Source organism: Pteropus medius, unplaced genomic scaffold, assembly GCF_902729225.1.
Source record: "Pteropus medius unplaced genomic scaffold, Ma_sr-lr_union100, whole genome shotgun sequence".
Lineage (NCBI taxonomy): Eukaryota > Metazoa > Chordata > Mammalia > Chiroptera > Pteropodidae > Pteropus > Pteropus medius.
In genome coordinates, this window is record NW_024349799.1 from 16365646 (window position 1) to 16380735 (window position 15090).

A 15090-nucleotide genomic window follows, 5' to 3' on the forward strand; every position below is an offset into this window, starting at 1 on the left:
TTTGTAGGTGATATGATAATTATGTGTTTAGTTGGATAAGAAACTGCCAAACTGTTTTCTAAAGTAGTTGTTCCATTTTACATTTCTACCAGCAGTGTATGATTGATCTATTTTCTTCACATCCTTGCCAGCATTCGCTGTCGTTACTATTTTTTATTTTAGCAGATAATGCTACATATGTAGATATGTAGAGATATCTCATTTTTTTATATCTCATTATTTTACTTTGCATTTCTCTAATGACTAATGATGTTGAACATCTTTTCATGTGCTTATTTGCAATCTGTATATTCTCGTGAGTGAAAGGAGTGTACGTGTCTTTTGACTGTTTTCTTTTTTTCTCCTTTAGTGTGGTAATAGCAACTTTATTTGAAGATTAATTGGAATAGATCCTAATCCTTAGAAAATAGAAGCAGAAGAGGCTACTATTTACAACCACAATTTTATATATCTCCGAACAATACAGAAATATTATAAGAGAAAGAAACTAGATTAAGAAGGCTGACTGTTGACTATTTTCTAATTGGATTATTTTTTACTGTTAAGTTTAAAATTTTTTATAATAGCTTTATTAAGGTATAACTCACACACCCTACAATTCACAATGGTATGTGAATTACATCTCAATAAAGTATGCAGTTCAGTGGTTTGTAGTATATGCATAGAGTTGTGCAACTATTACCACTATCGAACTCCAGAACATTTTCCTCACCCCCCCAAAAAACTCTATACTCATGAGCAGTCACTCCTCATCACCACTCTGTCTCCTGTCAACTACAAATCTACTTTCTGTCTCTATGGATTTGCCTATTCTGGACATTTCATATGCATGAATTGTAGTATGTGGCCTTTTATGTCTAGTGTCTTTTACTTAGTATATGTTTTCAAGGTTCATTCATGTAGTAGCATGTGTCAGTACTTCATCCTTTTTATGGCTGAATGATATTCCATTGTATGGATAGACCACATTTTGTTTATCCATTTGTCAGTCGATGGACATTTGGATTGTTTCCACTTTTGGGCTATCATGAAGAATGCTGCTATTAACATTCGGATACCAGTTTTTGTGTGGACTTATTTTTATTTCTCTTGGGTATATTCTTAGTAGTAGAGTTTCTGGGTCATATGGTAACTCTATGCTTGGCCTTTTGAGGAACTGCCAGACTGTTTTCCAAAGTGATAACACCATTTTATGTTCCTATTAGCAGTGTATTTTTCCACATCCTCATCAACACTTGTTGCTGTCTTTCTTTATGATTCTAACCATCCTATGGGTGTGAAGTGGTATCTCATTGTAGTTTTGATTACTATTGAGTTTTAAGAGTTCTTTATATGTTCTACATACTAGTCCTTTGTCAGAAGTCCACCTATTAATTTTTCATTTATAGATCGTGCTTTTTGTATTGTCTAAGAACTTTTCGATTCAGCTTGGCTTTCTGAACTAACCAGAAGCCTTTGTTCAAAGCTAAAGCCCTCATTAACTAGCCCCGAAAATCCAGCTCTGTTGAGTGAGCCTCAGTCCTTCCTCCAGTGGAGGACAGAGCCACTGGATGATGAATGTGGTAGAGGATGGGGAGAAAGGGACCAGGTATCTGGACAACCACATTTCTTCCCTTGGCACCAAAAATGCTTTTCCTAACTCCTGCCCTGATCCTGTTTCAATTCCAGACCCTGGAGGAGGAGCTGTTTGGGAACAATGAAGAGAGCCCAGCTTTCAAGGAATTCTTGGACCAGCTGGGGAAAACGATCACGCTGCAGGATTTTAAAGGGTAAGTTTTAGCCAAGTGATTGCTCCAGCTCCATGGATGAGGCCCTAGAGGAAGGACAAGGGGCAACAGCTGAGTTTCAGGGAGAGCATATGAGAGTTAAACACACACAAGAAATGAGATTGTTTTTCAGCAAATGATCAACACTTATTCCTAAGGAAATGGTGGTCTAGGAGATAATCCAGAATGGCAGATTATCTGAAAGGTTTTGACATTTGGCCTTAGGATGCATGCTGAAACTGCTCTACCTCAGATTTGCCTTCCTAATTACATTTGGCTCAATCTGACTGTGAAACGAATCTATCTTCCCTATCACTCACCTGCCAGACATTCAGGAAAGAGAGCTCTGTGCAGTTTTTGGGGAAATGACCCATTTTGGATAACAAAAAGAATGAGTAATTAAGAGTTGGTGGAAATACAATAATCCATCTGGCAGGAATCTATGCAACAGTCTATGGTTCATTCATTTATCCTGAAGAAAGGATATCGAGGCTATTGCTTGGAAAACTATGGCCCTTGAATTTCCTTGGTAAAGGTAATATTTGTGAAGCGCCTTCAGAACTGGCCAGCCTGGCCAGTTCTGGCTGCACATGGCTGAGCCCTTAGAATTCCCCACTCTAGCAGCCAAATTAATAGGATTTCTTAACATGTGAAAGCAACTAGCTCTGTGCCTGGCAGGTAGTAGGTGTTCAGTAATTACTTTCTTGGTCTACTTCCTTCTCTCCTTTTCTTCCTTCTCCCTTTCTCCCCATCTTTCTTCATCTTTATTCCCCTTTAAAATCATCATTGCCGCCTGGAATCAGTCACACGTGGGTTATAATCCCACCTCCACTACTTATTAGCTCTATGACTTTGGACATAGAGTGGCTTAACCTCTGCAAACCTGTTTCCTCATCTGTAAAAAAGGGAGATAAAGATAGTACTGATCCCACAGGTTGTTGGGAGATTAAAATCGATAAAATAGATAATGTTGGGGGATTAAAATAAACTAGTTTAAGCTAGTGCTGTAGACAGAGTAAGCACTAGTTGTCATTTATTGTTATTGTTCTAATTATACCACCTTCCATTGACTCTGAGATGCCATCTTTATAAGATGCATCCTGATTTCAGAGATGTTAAAATGTGAAAAAATGTGTCTCAGACTTGATGAAATATATTAAAGCCAGGAAGGACACCAGAGATCATGTCATCCTATCCCTTTGTTTTATAGAGAAAGAAAACTGAGGCCTAGAGAGATTAAGTGATATGCCCAAGGTCATGTGCTGATTTAGGGGCAGAAGCAGGTCTAGAACCTAGACTGCCTGACTCCTGGCCCATTGTGCTTTCTGCTGTGCTGGACCAAGCACATTTTCTTGCTCATATTATAGTGCCTGGGGGGACTGATGTCCAGGGTCTATTTTATTTCATTTTCCTAAAGGAACCTGTACCCTCCTCTTCTTGCTGAAGAATATGAGCCATTCCAGCAGCTCTATTCCATAAAGAAAGAAGGGGCAGCTTCCCGAAGCCCACCCAGTTCCTTAGTACTTTTCTGTCCTGCCTGTGAGGAGATAGACAGAGAAGGGACCTCCTTGGATACCTCCAGGCTGAGTGCTGCTATAGTTGGGTCTCCACATCAGGAACTGGCTGGATAGAAGTCAGGCAGACTTTAGATGCTACCACAGGGCTCACCATCATCTGGCAGGATGTCTGGTTGCCCTGGCTCTGGGCTGAGGACTTGGACATGGCCTCGCAGAGAGCAAAGGCTCTTGCCCAGCCTTGAGGGCCTCTGGCACCTGGGACAGCATGTGCCTGGAATTGTGGGTGGATGACCTCCCTTTCCACATGAAACTGTGGTGTAGAGGGGACATAGCCAAGGCTTGAAATGGAAGTTCTGCCTTTGTCTTTTATATAATGGGTTTATAGTTAGAATGCCAGGGCATGTCTGCTCAGAAGAGCAGATCTGCCTGCTTTCTCTGCATCTCAGCCTCTCAGCCCTCAACGCTTCATGTCCTCTCATTCGTTCTCCACCCCCATGTCCTTAGGGAAGGTTGCCAAGTTGCCCACTAACCCTCACTGTCTTTTTTTCTTTGGCACTTGCCCTGTTTCTTTACCGACAGTTTCCGAGGAGGCCTGGATGTGACCCATGGACAGACAGGGGTGGAATCAGTGTACACGATATTCCGGGACAGAGAGATCATGTTTCACGTCTCCACAAAGCTGCCGTTTACTGAGGGAGACGCCCAGCAGGTAACCTGGGTCAGGAGAGCTCTTGGAGCCCGGAGGCGTGTGAGGCGAAAGCCTGCTTCTGGTCCCATCTACCTGAGGGACTCGGCCCGCCTCCCCATTTTCATAATCGAGAGACCAGTCAAAGCCTGTTCTGTCGCGTTATCTTGCAAAGGCCACACGTCAACAGCCCTGTGCAGGAGGCGGGACAGGGCTCACAGTTATCCTACTTTGACCGATGAGGAAACTGCAGCTTAGCATGGTTAAAAGACTGTTTCCCATTAAATTAAGGGCAGAACTGGGAGCAGAGCCTGGGTGCCCTGATCATGTAGAGTGGCGGTGAAGAGTACATGGTGGGGTCTGCAGATGGCAGCTTGAAGCTAGCTCTGCGCTTAGGGGTATGTGATTCTGGGCGAGCCAGTTAACCATGTGGCTTCATTTTTCTCATCTGAAAAATGGGGATAACACCATGTCTGTCAGAGGGTAGTTGTGGGGATCACATATGGTTCTGAATTTAGGACTCAGTACGACGCCTGGCTTGTGGCAGGCTTCCTACCTAACAGCTGTTCACTCTCCAGGCCACTAGGCTTTCACTCTCCTTTCCGTCCCAGTAAGAAAGCTGGTTATTACATTAGATGGTCTCTGCCCCTCAGCTTTTCTAGTCTCACAGCCTCATTTCTCATCATACCTGCCCATGGGCAGAAATTCGGCCTCTGCCTCAACCAGGGCACCCAGGACAAGACCTCTGCTCCCTGGGTTTTCCTGCTCACCCTCTATTTTGCCGCTTCTGACAGCTGCGTGTCCCAGGGAGGGCCTGGCTTTTTTTCACTTTGAGCCCTGAAACCAGCTGCTGATCCCTGGCTGTTGTACCATTTGCCCCACCTCACTCTTTAGGGCATTTCAGTCTCTAGGAAAATAAAAAAGGAAGGTAGTCCTTTCACCAGACTCTGACCCATCCGTTTCTGAGCAGGGAACTGGGGAGGGAGCACAGATGTCATATTGTAAACATAGTGCCTGACTTCTTTGGAAAAAAGGAAATTGGCAAATGAGACTGTGATTTGGCTCTAAAATAACTACTGAATGTTCCAGAAACAAATGGGAGCAGGATCCCTTTTGTCTCGTAAGTAGGTTTTCTCTCAGTGTTCTACCCTCAGCCTCTTTTCCCTCACAGCCCTCTCACTCCTGCCCAGCCTGAGGCTGAAGGCTGTTCTCCGCCTGGCTCTCTTTCAGTCTCACCTATGTTAAATGGGAAGTATACAGAGCTTGGCTCTCAGCAAGGACTGAATGAATATTAATTTTCTGTTCCCAAGAAATGGGATGATGTGTGTGGAATCAGTGAGACAGTTTGTGTAAAAATGCCCAGCATGGGGCTCAGTATATGGCAGGTGCTCAATAAATGAGCAACTCAAATTGAAACATAGGACCTTCATGCAGTAGGTACTTAATAAAGAAACAAATGCATACATAAGCACCTAGACAAGACTTGGTATATAGGAGGGCCTTAACATTTGCAATCACGCATGGAACAGCCCAGCGTGGTTCCTGACACATAGTAGGTGCCTGGTGATCAAGATCGCCTGTGAAACACCTGGCAGTTTGGGATAATGAATCAGGGTTGGATTTCTCTCTCCCCCATGACCTCCACCAAGCCAGGTAGCTCATTTTTCTCTAAGCATGGCTCTTCTCCCCTCTGGTATAGAATTATCTGCCCCTTATCCCGACTTATACACATTTCCATCAAGCGCACCCCTTCCCCAGTCTCCTCTTTCAGGAAGCCTTCTCAGATTACCATCAGGCCTTTGACTTTGCCCTCTTCTCTGCACCCATAGTGCCAGGCATTTGTGTGCAGGAGCTGATTTAGTGCTTGCTCGCTTGTGGCTTTGTTTGTGTTCTCAGGTGCCTTCATCTGTGTTTGTGTCTCTCCCAGATCAGGTATAGTCTCTAGCAAGGCAAAACCCAGCCCTCACCTTTTAACTCTTCTCCCTGAGTCCCGAGTCAGGGCTCTGCACACCATAGAGCTCAGTGAGATGCTTGCTAACCTCTACCTAACAACTTAGACATCTTCTCCATTTTTTTTTTTCTCTTTGATGGCTTCTAAAGATCAGAAGAAAAAGCTTCCTGGAGAGCTAGGTCTCAGAGTTCCAGGGTTTATGTATAAAGATAGAATCATGAGGAATTTCCTGTACAGATCTATTCTGCTTTCAGGATGTTCCTAACTGGCTTGTAACAATGGATCACTCTTTGTTTAGCTCCAGAGAAAGAGACACATTGGGAATGACATTGTTGCCATCATCTTCCAAGAAGAAAACACACCATTTGTCCCAGATATGATTGCCTCCAACTTTTTACATGCCTACATCGTGGTGCAGGCTGAGAGCCCAAGCACAGAGACCCCGTCCTACAAGGTAAAGAAAAAGTCTCGGTGGGGGAAGTGCTGGTCCAGGCACCTCACCACACTTTATGAATTCAGTGATATCAAGGAATACCAACTCTCAATGGCTCCTCAGGCCATTCTCCAAAATGGCACTTCTAGCTTTTGGTGATTGATTTTCCACGGCTCTCAGGTTTCTGGGATTTGGGAGCTAGACTCTTGGTGGAGAGTGCCTTCTGAGGTCATCTCATCCATCTGGCTGCCTCCAGGCTTGATGAAGCCCAGGTACCCCTTTTTGGCATCTGGTAGTGTCATTCTTTAGAGTAAGGCGGAGCCGCAGAAGAGAAAGAAAGAGAAAGGGGAGAGGACTGTCAAGAAGGGAAGAGGAAGGAGGATGGTAATAAACAAAGGAAAGGAAGAAAGAGAAGTGTTTATGGTGAGAAGGGTGGAGAACAGGGGCTTGGTAGACCCTGGGAACTGGGTGGGCTCTGTGGCTTAGCTGTTCTGGAATAAATGATGAGTCTTAATTTGAAGACTCAGGGGGACTGAATACCTGGGTCTCAGCCTCCTGACCAATTAGTGGTCTTTCAGACTGACTCAAAATCCTCTATTGCAGATGAGCCCATCGTCCTCAGAAGCCCTCACCCTGCCCGCTCCTGGTGGCTGTATCACTAATCCACTCCTCCTCTTCTCCAAGAGAAACAATCCCAACCTTGGGGAACAGTTTCTCAATATCACAGTGGTATTGGGGAGCATGAGACCCAAGGAAGATAGAATGAGGAAAGGTTTTTAAGGTGGATGTTAGAAATGTTGAGTTTATGTGCTTCTTTGCATTTTTGGGGAGAATGGCCATAGCTCAGGTTCTCAAAGGGCTGCCTGCCCCGCAAAATATTAGGAACTTCTATTATAGGAGAAGGGAAAAAGAGCCTGTCATTGCTAATGAGAAGCTCTGGGGCCTGAAAATGGTTCCTGTACAGTAACGTAGGCTAACGCTGGTTCCTGGGGTTCATGAAGTTATAATGTTTCATGGCCATCTTCACAAAGTAGCAATTTTGCTTGAAGATGTTGGGAAATGGTGTTCTGTAATCATTTTATCAATACAGAGCCAGATATATTAAGTGCAAAATTCACATCAACTTTAAATCCAAATATGAGGCTTCGGAAAAAAAACCCCAGACCTGCACACCTCTCTCCCATTGTGGAGAGCTGATTCTTTTCCATGTTCATGTTCATACTCCTCTGTCATTGTGCAGTTTTAGCTGAAAAGTTGGAGAAATCGTGGTTTGAGCATTTCCTGGAAGGCTGCGGGATCACCCACTTTGACTGAAATGGGCATTCACTTTAAACAGCTGTTGGATTTTTTGGAAGCAGGTTTTATTCAGTCAGTGCCTACTATGTGCCATGGTTGGGGCACGTGGAAGTGACATATAGAACCAGCATTCAGGGAAGGGACAGAAGAGCCAGTGAGTGCAGTTCAGCCCCCTGGCTGTTTAAACAGACAGCTGGTTCTTTTAATAGGCAGTAGAGGCAGAGAGCTCCTGATTGGGATCCTCAAAGTAAAGCTGTGTGATAGGAGTGTCTCCTGGACCGAGCCAGGCAGTCATGTATGTATGTGTGGCTTTTCTGCTGGGCCTCTGCTGGCAGAATGGGGCCTCTTATGGAAATTTAGTATTTGTTTTTAGTTTCTGATAGGAAATAGGGCTCAGCTAACTGGCTTTTCCACTCTCTCAAGAGTTTCATGGAGTGAAACAATACGAATAAAAATCAGAGGTCCAAAAAAAACACCATCCCACCTCTGGCTTTGGTGCTAGAGGTCTTTACCAAGTCTTCTCAGCCACAGTCTGTGGTCCAGGGAAAAGCACTGTCCTCAGAGAGGTGGCGAGAAGCAGATATGTAGGACCGAGAGAAAGAGCCAGGCTGTCTCTGGGATATGGGACCCTGTGCTCTACCTGCCAGGAAAGCATTGAGGTTGGAGGGCAAGACGTATGAATGGGGGTCAATGGGCAGAGGGGGAGACCAGCCTTCCAAGGCGCTCCCCGAAGTTCTGTTCATCCATACCCCCAGCAGCATCCCAGGTGATCAGCAGACTGAGGAGGACCTGGTTAGATCCTTCAGGGGATCCAGGATGAAATGATACCTTAGCTGACCCTTGTGGGCTTAGGGGCTATGGCAAAGGAGGGTGAAGTTTCCCCAGGGGCTGAGCAATGCCCCAGGAAGCCCCCACTAGGAAGAACAAACAACAGAAAGAAGAGGAAAGGAGGGAAGGATGGGATGGGAATGTGCATTAAGGGGCCCCATACCGAGAGGCTCAGGATCCTGGGGTTCTGGGCCTGGGCCTGGGCCTACCTCTGACTGCTGTGTGACCTTGGGCCAGTTTCTTCCCTTCCTGGGCCTCCTCTGAAATGAGGAGGTTGGACTAGGTAACCTCTGAGTTCCTTCCAGCCCTTACATGCTACAGGAGAGGAAGGAGGGGAGTTGAGAAACAGAGGGGTGTGTAGAGGTGGTGTGAGAGACAGGCTGCCACATGAGAGAGAGAGACAGAGAGAGAGAGAGAAAGAGTAGAGAGAGAGAGAATGAGAGAGAGAGAGAATGAGAGAGAGAGAGAGAGAGAGAAATAAAGAGGGAGAGAGAGATTGATTAAGAAGTTGTTTGGAGGAACTTTATAGTATTTTAGGTGTTCTTTATTAGATATAGATCAGTAGAGAAAGTGGGGAAAAAAGCACTGGATAACAATGGTTACCCCTTACTGTGTGCTTACTCCATGTCAGGCACTGTGCTAGGCCCTTAAAAGTGTAGTCTTCTTGAATTCTCATAAGCCCCTGGCTAAGCAGTGCCTCTCATTAGTCCTATTTTATAAGGGTGGGGGTGGGGGTGGTGGGGAATTGAGGCAGAGGACTTAAGGCACTTAAGCCTGAGGCCACAGGAGTAGTGGAGCTAGAGTCCCTGTCCAGGTCTGCCTGTGGTCGTCATCACTGAGCCATTGGAGAAAGTGGGAAGTTGCCTTGAAAACATGGGCGTGCATGAAATATCACAGGAGATTATTTTTCAGACACAAATTTTGTCTCTATCCAGCCAGATTGGAAGGAAATTTTATCCGAGCCATCACCAGGATACTCTCCTTCCCCTGCCTGAGGTCACCCTCTCCCTTGTCCCCTGAAATCCTGCAAAGGTCTCAGGAATCTTATGTGTAGCAGACCATTGGGGAAGGGTCCTGGCTATGTGCTCCCTCCACCTCACTGCTGATCCATTGCTTGAGTGACCTCCATGGTTCTCTGAGGCTTCCAGGCCACACTTGGGTGTTGGGATCTTGTCAAGTCTGGAGCCCTCAGGTTCCCCACCTCTTGGTGCATCCTCATTACTCACACGCCCCAAGCCTCCTTCCACTTCCCAGGCTTGATGAGTCTCTTCCCCAGAGTCACCTGCTGTCTGGCTCCTTCTAAGCCCTGCCCTGGCCCCTGCTGGGAGGCCCACACTGAATTTAGAAAACAGGAAGGTAGGGCTGTGTTGAGGCAGCTTCTGCTTTCAGTCCAGCAACCCAACTGTCCCCAAGAAGGGGGAACAACAGGGGCCTGGCGCTTGGTTAGAAAGGAGTCAGGAGAGAAACACAGTGGGGATAGGAGATGAATTGCTGTCACAAGGAAGGATTCTGTCCCCTTCTTTTCTGACATGGCTGCTGCAGTGAGTTAGTCTGGCCGGGAGATTTGGTGGATTTAAGAGCATATATGAAGCCACTTACCCAGGCAGCACAGCCCACTCTGATGCAAGCCTGAGAAGAAGGGCTCGATGAGGTGGGAGGAAGGGGAAAGCCTCTGGCCTTGTCCCAGTCGGCAGCCTGTCAGTGAACTTCCCACCACTCCCTCCCCAGATTCTGACTCTGTGGGTGGGATTCTTGTGCCACAGGTGCATTGTGGGTGGTGGTGGGGAACTGTGTTTGGCAGTTGGAACAAGCCAGAAATCAAAGCAGCCATACATACCCCAGTTCCTGACTCTGAGCACTGCAGTTTGGGCCGTGCAGACAGCCTTGAGCTTGGGGAGAGAAAGCCTTGAGCATGGTATTGACCAGCCCTCTCCCACTCCCTTCCCATCCAGACCCTGGCAGGGCCTTTTCCTTGGCCTGGCTCCGAGCCGCCTGATCACCCGGTCTGGCAGACTCTCAGCATCTGCCCTACTTCACAGGCCAGGGAGGCTGGCGGCATGCCAGGGCCAGGCTCACGTCAGCAGCCGCCTGGGGAAGGGAGAGGGCAGAGTCTCCAGAGAAGCCTGCAGCCTTGTGGGCTGAGAACAGGTGAAGAGGCCAGGGCACCTGCGTGCAGAAGGGAGATGAAGGTGCTCTCCCTATCAGTTCATGCCTCTCCAGGCTGGCCAGAGGTGCACACCCACCCAGAGCTTGGCACACCCCTCGGCAGCACACTTTGGTGTCCCCCACCCCCATTCCGAGCCTGCACCCTGAGCTTTATTAGTTCAAGCCTCGCCCAGCCTGACTGACCCTGCGTGTTGGGTCAGGGCTCCCAAACACTAGCCTGCTACACAGAAGCTCTCAGAAGTGTTTAACAGTTGCAAATTCCTGGCTCCACCCCAGAGCTGCTGATTCAGTAGGTTTGGGGCGGAGCCCATGCAATGGGTATTTATTTTTTAAACACTGGAAGTGATTCTGATGTTTCTCAAGGTCTTCCTCCTGCTCTCTTGGCCACCAGTGGCCAGGTTTGGTAGTCAGTGTTATAGGGAAGAACCCTTGACTAGAGTCTGGATTCTTTGTTTATCTCTGTGGCTGATCACCTGCGTGCCTTTGGGGATCACTTCCTGTGTTTGGACATCTGTTTCCTCATCAATGAAACAGGGATAATAATTCTCACTGTACCTTCTTCGTAGGCTTAGTACCCGGATCCAATGAGGTAATGAGATAAGGCCTCCTGGGTGTTTGTGCTGCATTAGAATTAGGATCCCAGGCTGCTCCTTAGCCCTATCTAGTCATCTTGCCAAACTTGCTTCTGGCCTCCAGCAATGCAGATGAGAGCATGTGAATGGCTCCATGACGTCCAGCCCCACTTCTAGGAACTGCCTTGCTGGTGATGGCTCACAGGAGCATTTTGTTGTTGTTGCTATTGTTCTGTTTTGTTTTAAAATTTTTATTTTTCAATTGGAGTTGATATTCAATATTATTTTATATTAGTTTCAGGTGTTCAGCATAGTAGTTAGACATTTATATAGTTTACAAAGTGATTCCCCTCATTAGTCTAGTACCCACCTGGCATTATATACCATTATTACACTATTATCGACTGTATTCCCTATGCTGTCCTTCGCATCCTCGTGACTATTTTGTAACTGCCAACTTGTACTTCTTAATCCCTTCACCTTTTTCACCCAGCCCTCAAATCCCCCTCCCATCTGGCAATCACCAGTTCTCAGTATCTATGAGTCTCACAGGGGCATTTTATTTATATCCTGGCAAAGGGTGAAGGGAGAGGAGGAGCAGGTCTGCTAGGGGAAGCGGGGCTCCACGAGGGCCAGGCACAGCATGTGGAAAGTGTTTGCTTGGATCTTTTCCCTCCTGGCCCACACTGACTCTGTTTCAGGTCTCAGTCACTGCGCGGGAAGACGTGCCTGCCTTTGGCCCACCTCTGCCCAGTCCCCCCGTTTTTCAGAAGGTAAGAAACTCTCCCTCTGCTCCTCTCATTTCTAAGACTCCAACTCCCCACACCTGAACGGGCGGTTGGAGTGGGGCCGAAGCTGGGCTGGGAACGTTGGCGGACCTTGGCAGGGTTGGGGCATCTCCTTACTTGGGGTTTCTCCCCACCTCTCCTGCTGCTGCCATCCGGGCCTAGCACAGGACCTCTGGTCAGGGTGTTTGACCTTGTGCTAAAAGAAGCATTTTTATACCATGCTCCAGTCCCAGGTGCCTCGGGCAAAAATCGCCTCTAGTCACGGCATCGCCACTGCGGATGTGGAGGGTTGGTTTCCCGTTGGCATCCTAGCAGGTGGGCTTGGCTGGGCTAGAAACGATCAGTGTCAGAAGGGGCCTTTCAGGGGCTGTCCCAGACTCCCTGTTCTGCCACCACTGCTGAGGCTGGGAGAGTCCCGAGGCTTGTTTGTTCTAGGGCCCGGAGTTCAGGGAGTTCCTGCTTACCAAGCTCACCAATGCAGAGAACGCTTGCTGCAAGTCGGACAAGTTTGCGAAGCTGGAGGTAAGAGTGCGATGTCTGACGGTCTTCTTCCTGTCCTTCTGGCCACCTGTTAGCCAGCCTCTGTCGGGTTCTGTTTTGGGGGGCTGTTCAAGGTGGGGAGCACCATCTTTGCCCCTCTAAGCCTTCAGCCCTTTGTTGATACTGGAACTCATTCTTTTTGCAGCAGTTAAATCCAAACTTCAGGTCTAGTCAACCATTCATCAGTCATTTATTGAGCACCTACTGTGTACCAGGCTTTGTTCTGTTCTCTGGGATATGGGGATAAGTGAGACTCTGTTTCTGCCCTGCCAGAGCTCACAGGCTGGTGGGAGGGGCTGTTGCTAAAGAGACAGGTACGGTACTGTATGCCAGCACTGGGCCCTGATGGAGGCCAGAACAAGGGCTGTGACTCAGGATAGTGACTGCCTCTTCCCAAGGGGGACTGGGGTGGTGTTCAGGGAAGGCTTCTTGGAGCGGATGGCCCTGGAGCTGCTATATCTGGATATTTGATGAGCCTTTTGCCAGGAAGATAGAGTGGGGAGGGTTATTCCAGGCATGGGAAACAACATAAGCAAAGAATCAGAGCAAAATCAGAGCATGACTTTGTAAAGGAGCTCCAGAGGAATTGCTGCGGCCTGAGAGAAGGACTCCTGTGGGGGACGGCATGGTGGGAGACTCAGTTGGAGATGTTAGTTGGGTCAGATCAAGAAGGGCTTTGAGCTAGAGGTGATGGGGCCCTAATGAAGTGCTTAGTCAGGAGAGTGATGTTTGATTTGTGTGTTGGACGATTACTCTGACAGTGGTGGGGAAGATAGATTGAAAGGCAGGATGGGTGGCTAGTTAGAAGCTATTACAGAAGTCTAAGACAGACAATGACAGCTTGCTTACACTGGGCATAGGAGGAAATGACTTGGGGTCAGTCCAGACTTGATGGACTTCTGTTTATAATGGTGGGGGGAAGTAGAATTGTGGGGGTGGCTCTTAGGTCTCAGCTTTGCTGACAAGGAGACCACTGGGGGATGAGCTCCTCAGGACCTGCAGATCTGGAGGTGCTGCAAAGCCTGGGTTTCTGAAAGGGCTAGTCCTAGTCTGAGTGGATGGTGCCCCCTGGAGGTTGTATATGTGGCTCTAGATAAACATCTAAATGGAGAGGAGCAGTGGGTAGTCGGGTACATGGATATGCAGTTTGGGGCAGAGATCTGGAAGTCAGCAGGGGTAGAGCTGGGAGAGAGGAGGGACAGAGAGAAGAAAGCAGAAGTCTGGACATGGAGCTGTAGTATTAACTGCAGCATCTGTGAGCGTGGAGCTCAGCCTGGCCTTAAGTCCACACTGTCACTGAGATGTAGTTGGCCAGGAAAGCAACCCCCAGGCCAGGTGTCTGGAGCCCCCAGGGAGAGGGCACATCTCTGCCCTCAGTGCCAGTATCACAACTCTTACCCTCCTCTCTTCCAGGACCGGACGAGGGCTGCTCTCCTGGACAATCTTCACGATGAGCTCCATGCCCACACACAGGCCATGCTGGGACTGGGCCCAGAAGAGGACAAGTTTGAGAATGGGGGCCATGGGGGATTCCTGGAGTCTTTTAAGGTACGGGTACAAGAGGGGTTGAGGATTGCTGTGGCAGGGAGAGACGGGACAAACAAAGGAAGAGGTCTCAGGTCCACATTCCTGATCCCAGAGCCCAAGTGCCAGTTGGAGGTGGCGGGAGCCACAGGGGCACTGCAGGTGTTTGCAGAAGGCAGGGGCATCAGGAAGTGCGAGTGGTCGAAGCAGTCAACAGTGTTTGCTGCGTTCTCCACATCCTTCCTTGGTCTGGTTCATCTTCTCCGGGCTAGGAGTCTGACGAGTAGGGGAAAGGAAAGAGAAAGCGGCAGGAGAGGAGCCAATGCAAACCAAGAACATTACTGCTTCCACCTGCTTCCTTTTGTGGTTGGGAAACCCAAGGCAGGATGGCAGGAGGAAGGACACAAGTGTTAGGGGTCTTCAGTAGCCAGTGTGGGGTACTGTAAGGATTCTTCCCAGCTGACAGGGCACTGGAAGACTGACCAGGGTCTATGGCATGGAGTTACAGGCAAGTCCCTGTGGACTTTGCAAAGGGAAGAACTTTTTAACCAGAATGCGCTGCTAAAAGAAGTTATGAGTTCCCTGTCCCTGGAAGGATTCAGGCAGAGCTTGGACAGCCACTTAGCTGGCATGGCATAAAGAAGGTTCCTCATCACGCGCTTGCCAGGTGCATGTTGGTCCACATGGCACTTATATTCAGTATCTGATCTGAGCCTGGCTGTTACCCTCTGCCGTTGGTAGAATGGGTCTTGTTATTTCTATTTATAAATAAGAGGACAGGAGGAGAGGCCGCAGGACTGGTCAAAGCCTTGCGCCTATGTAGAGGTAGAGCCTTGTTTCATACTTAGGTTTTCTGGTCCTTGGGTCAAATGTTCTGCTAAATTGCTCGTTGCAGAGTGATTTGTAAAGCTTCCATTTTGGAGATAGTGTGTAGGGTCAGAGTTAGATCTGCCTTTACTAGAATCCCAGCTGTATGATCCTGGGCACAGTCTTTAAAGTTTCTGAACTAAGTTGTTTTCATCAA

General features: G+C 47.9%; 1 protein-coding gene and 1 long non-coding RNA gene across 13 annotated transcripts in view; both read left to right on the forward strand.

Moving 5' to 3' along the window:
* The window catches only part of RAP1GAP2 (RAP1 GTPase activating protein 2), a 220120-nt gene that overhangs the window by 182723 nt on the left and 22307 nt on the right, over positions 1–15090 (forward strand). For all 12 annotated transcript variants that reach the window (XR_005658073.1, XR_005658074.1, XM_039886366.1 and 9 more), the window contains 6 exons: positions 1669–1769; positions 3863–3992; positions 6218–6373; positions 11916–11987; positions 12438–12524; positions 13956–14090. Coding sequence is in view for 10 of the 12 variants with exons in the window: in XM_039886366.1 (XP_039742300.1) it covers positions 1669–1769; positions 3863–3992; positions 6218–6373; positions 11916–11987; positions 12438–12524; positions 13956–14090 (681 nt within the window). In the remaining 2 variants the exon portion in view is untranslated. The remainder of the gene's footprint in view (positions 1–1668; positions 1770–3862; positions 3993–6217; positions 6374–11915; positions 11988–12437; positions 12525–13955; positions 14091–15090) is intronic.
* On the forward strand, positions 6381–7509 carry LOC120621070 (uncharacterized). Its single transcript, XR_005658076.1, has 2 exons — positions 6381–6624; positions 6956–7509. It is a non-coding gene; the product is annotated as an uncharacterized LOC120621070 (long non-coding RNA).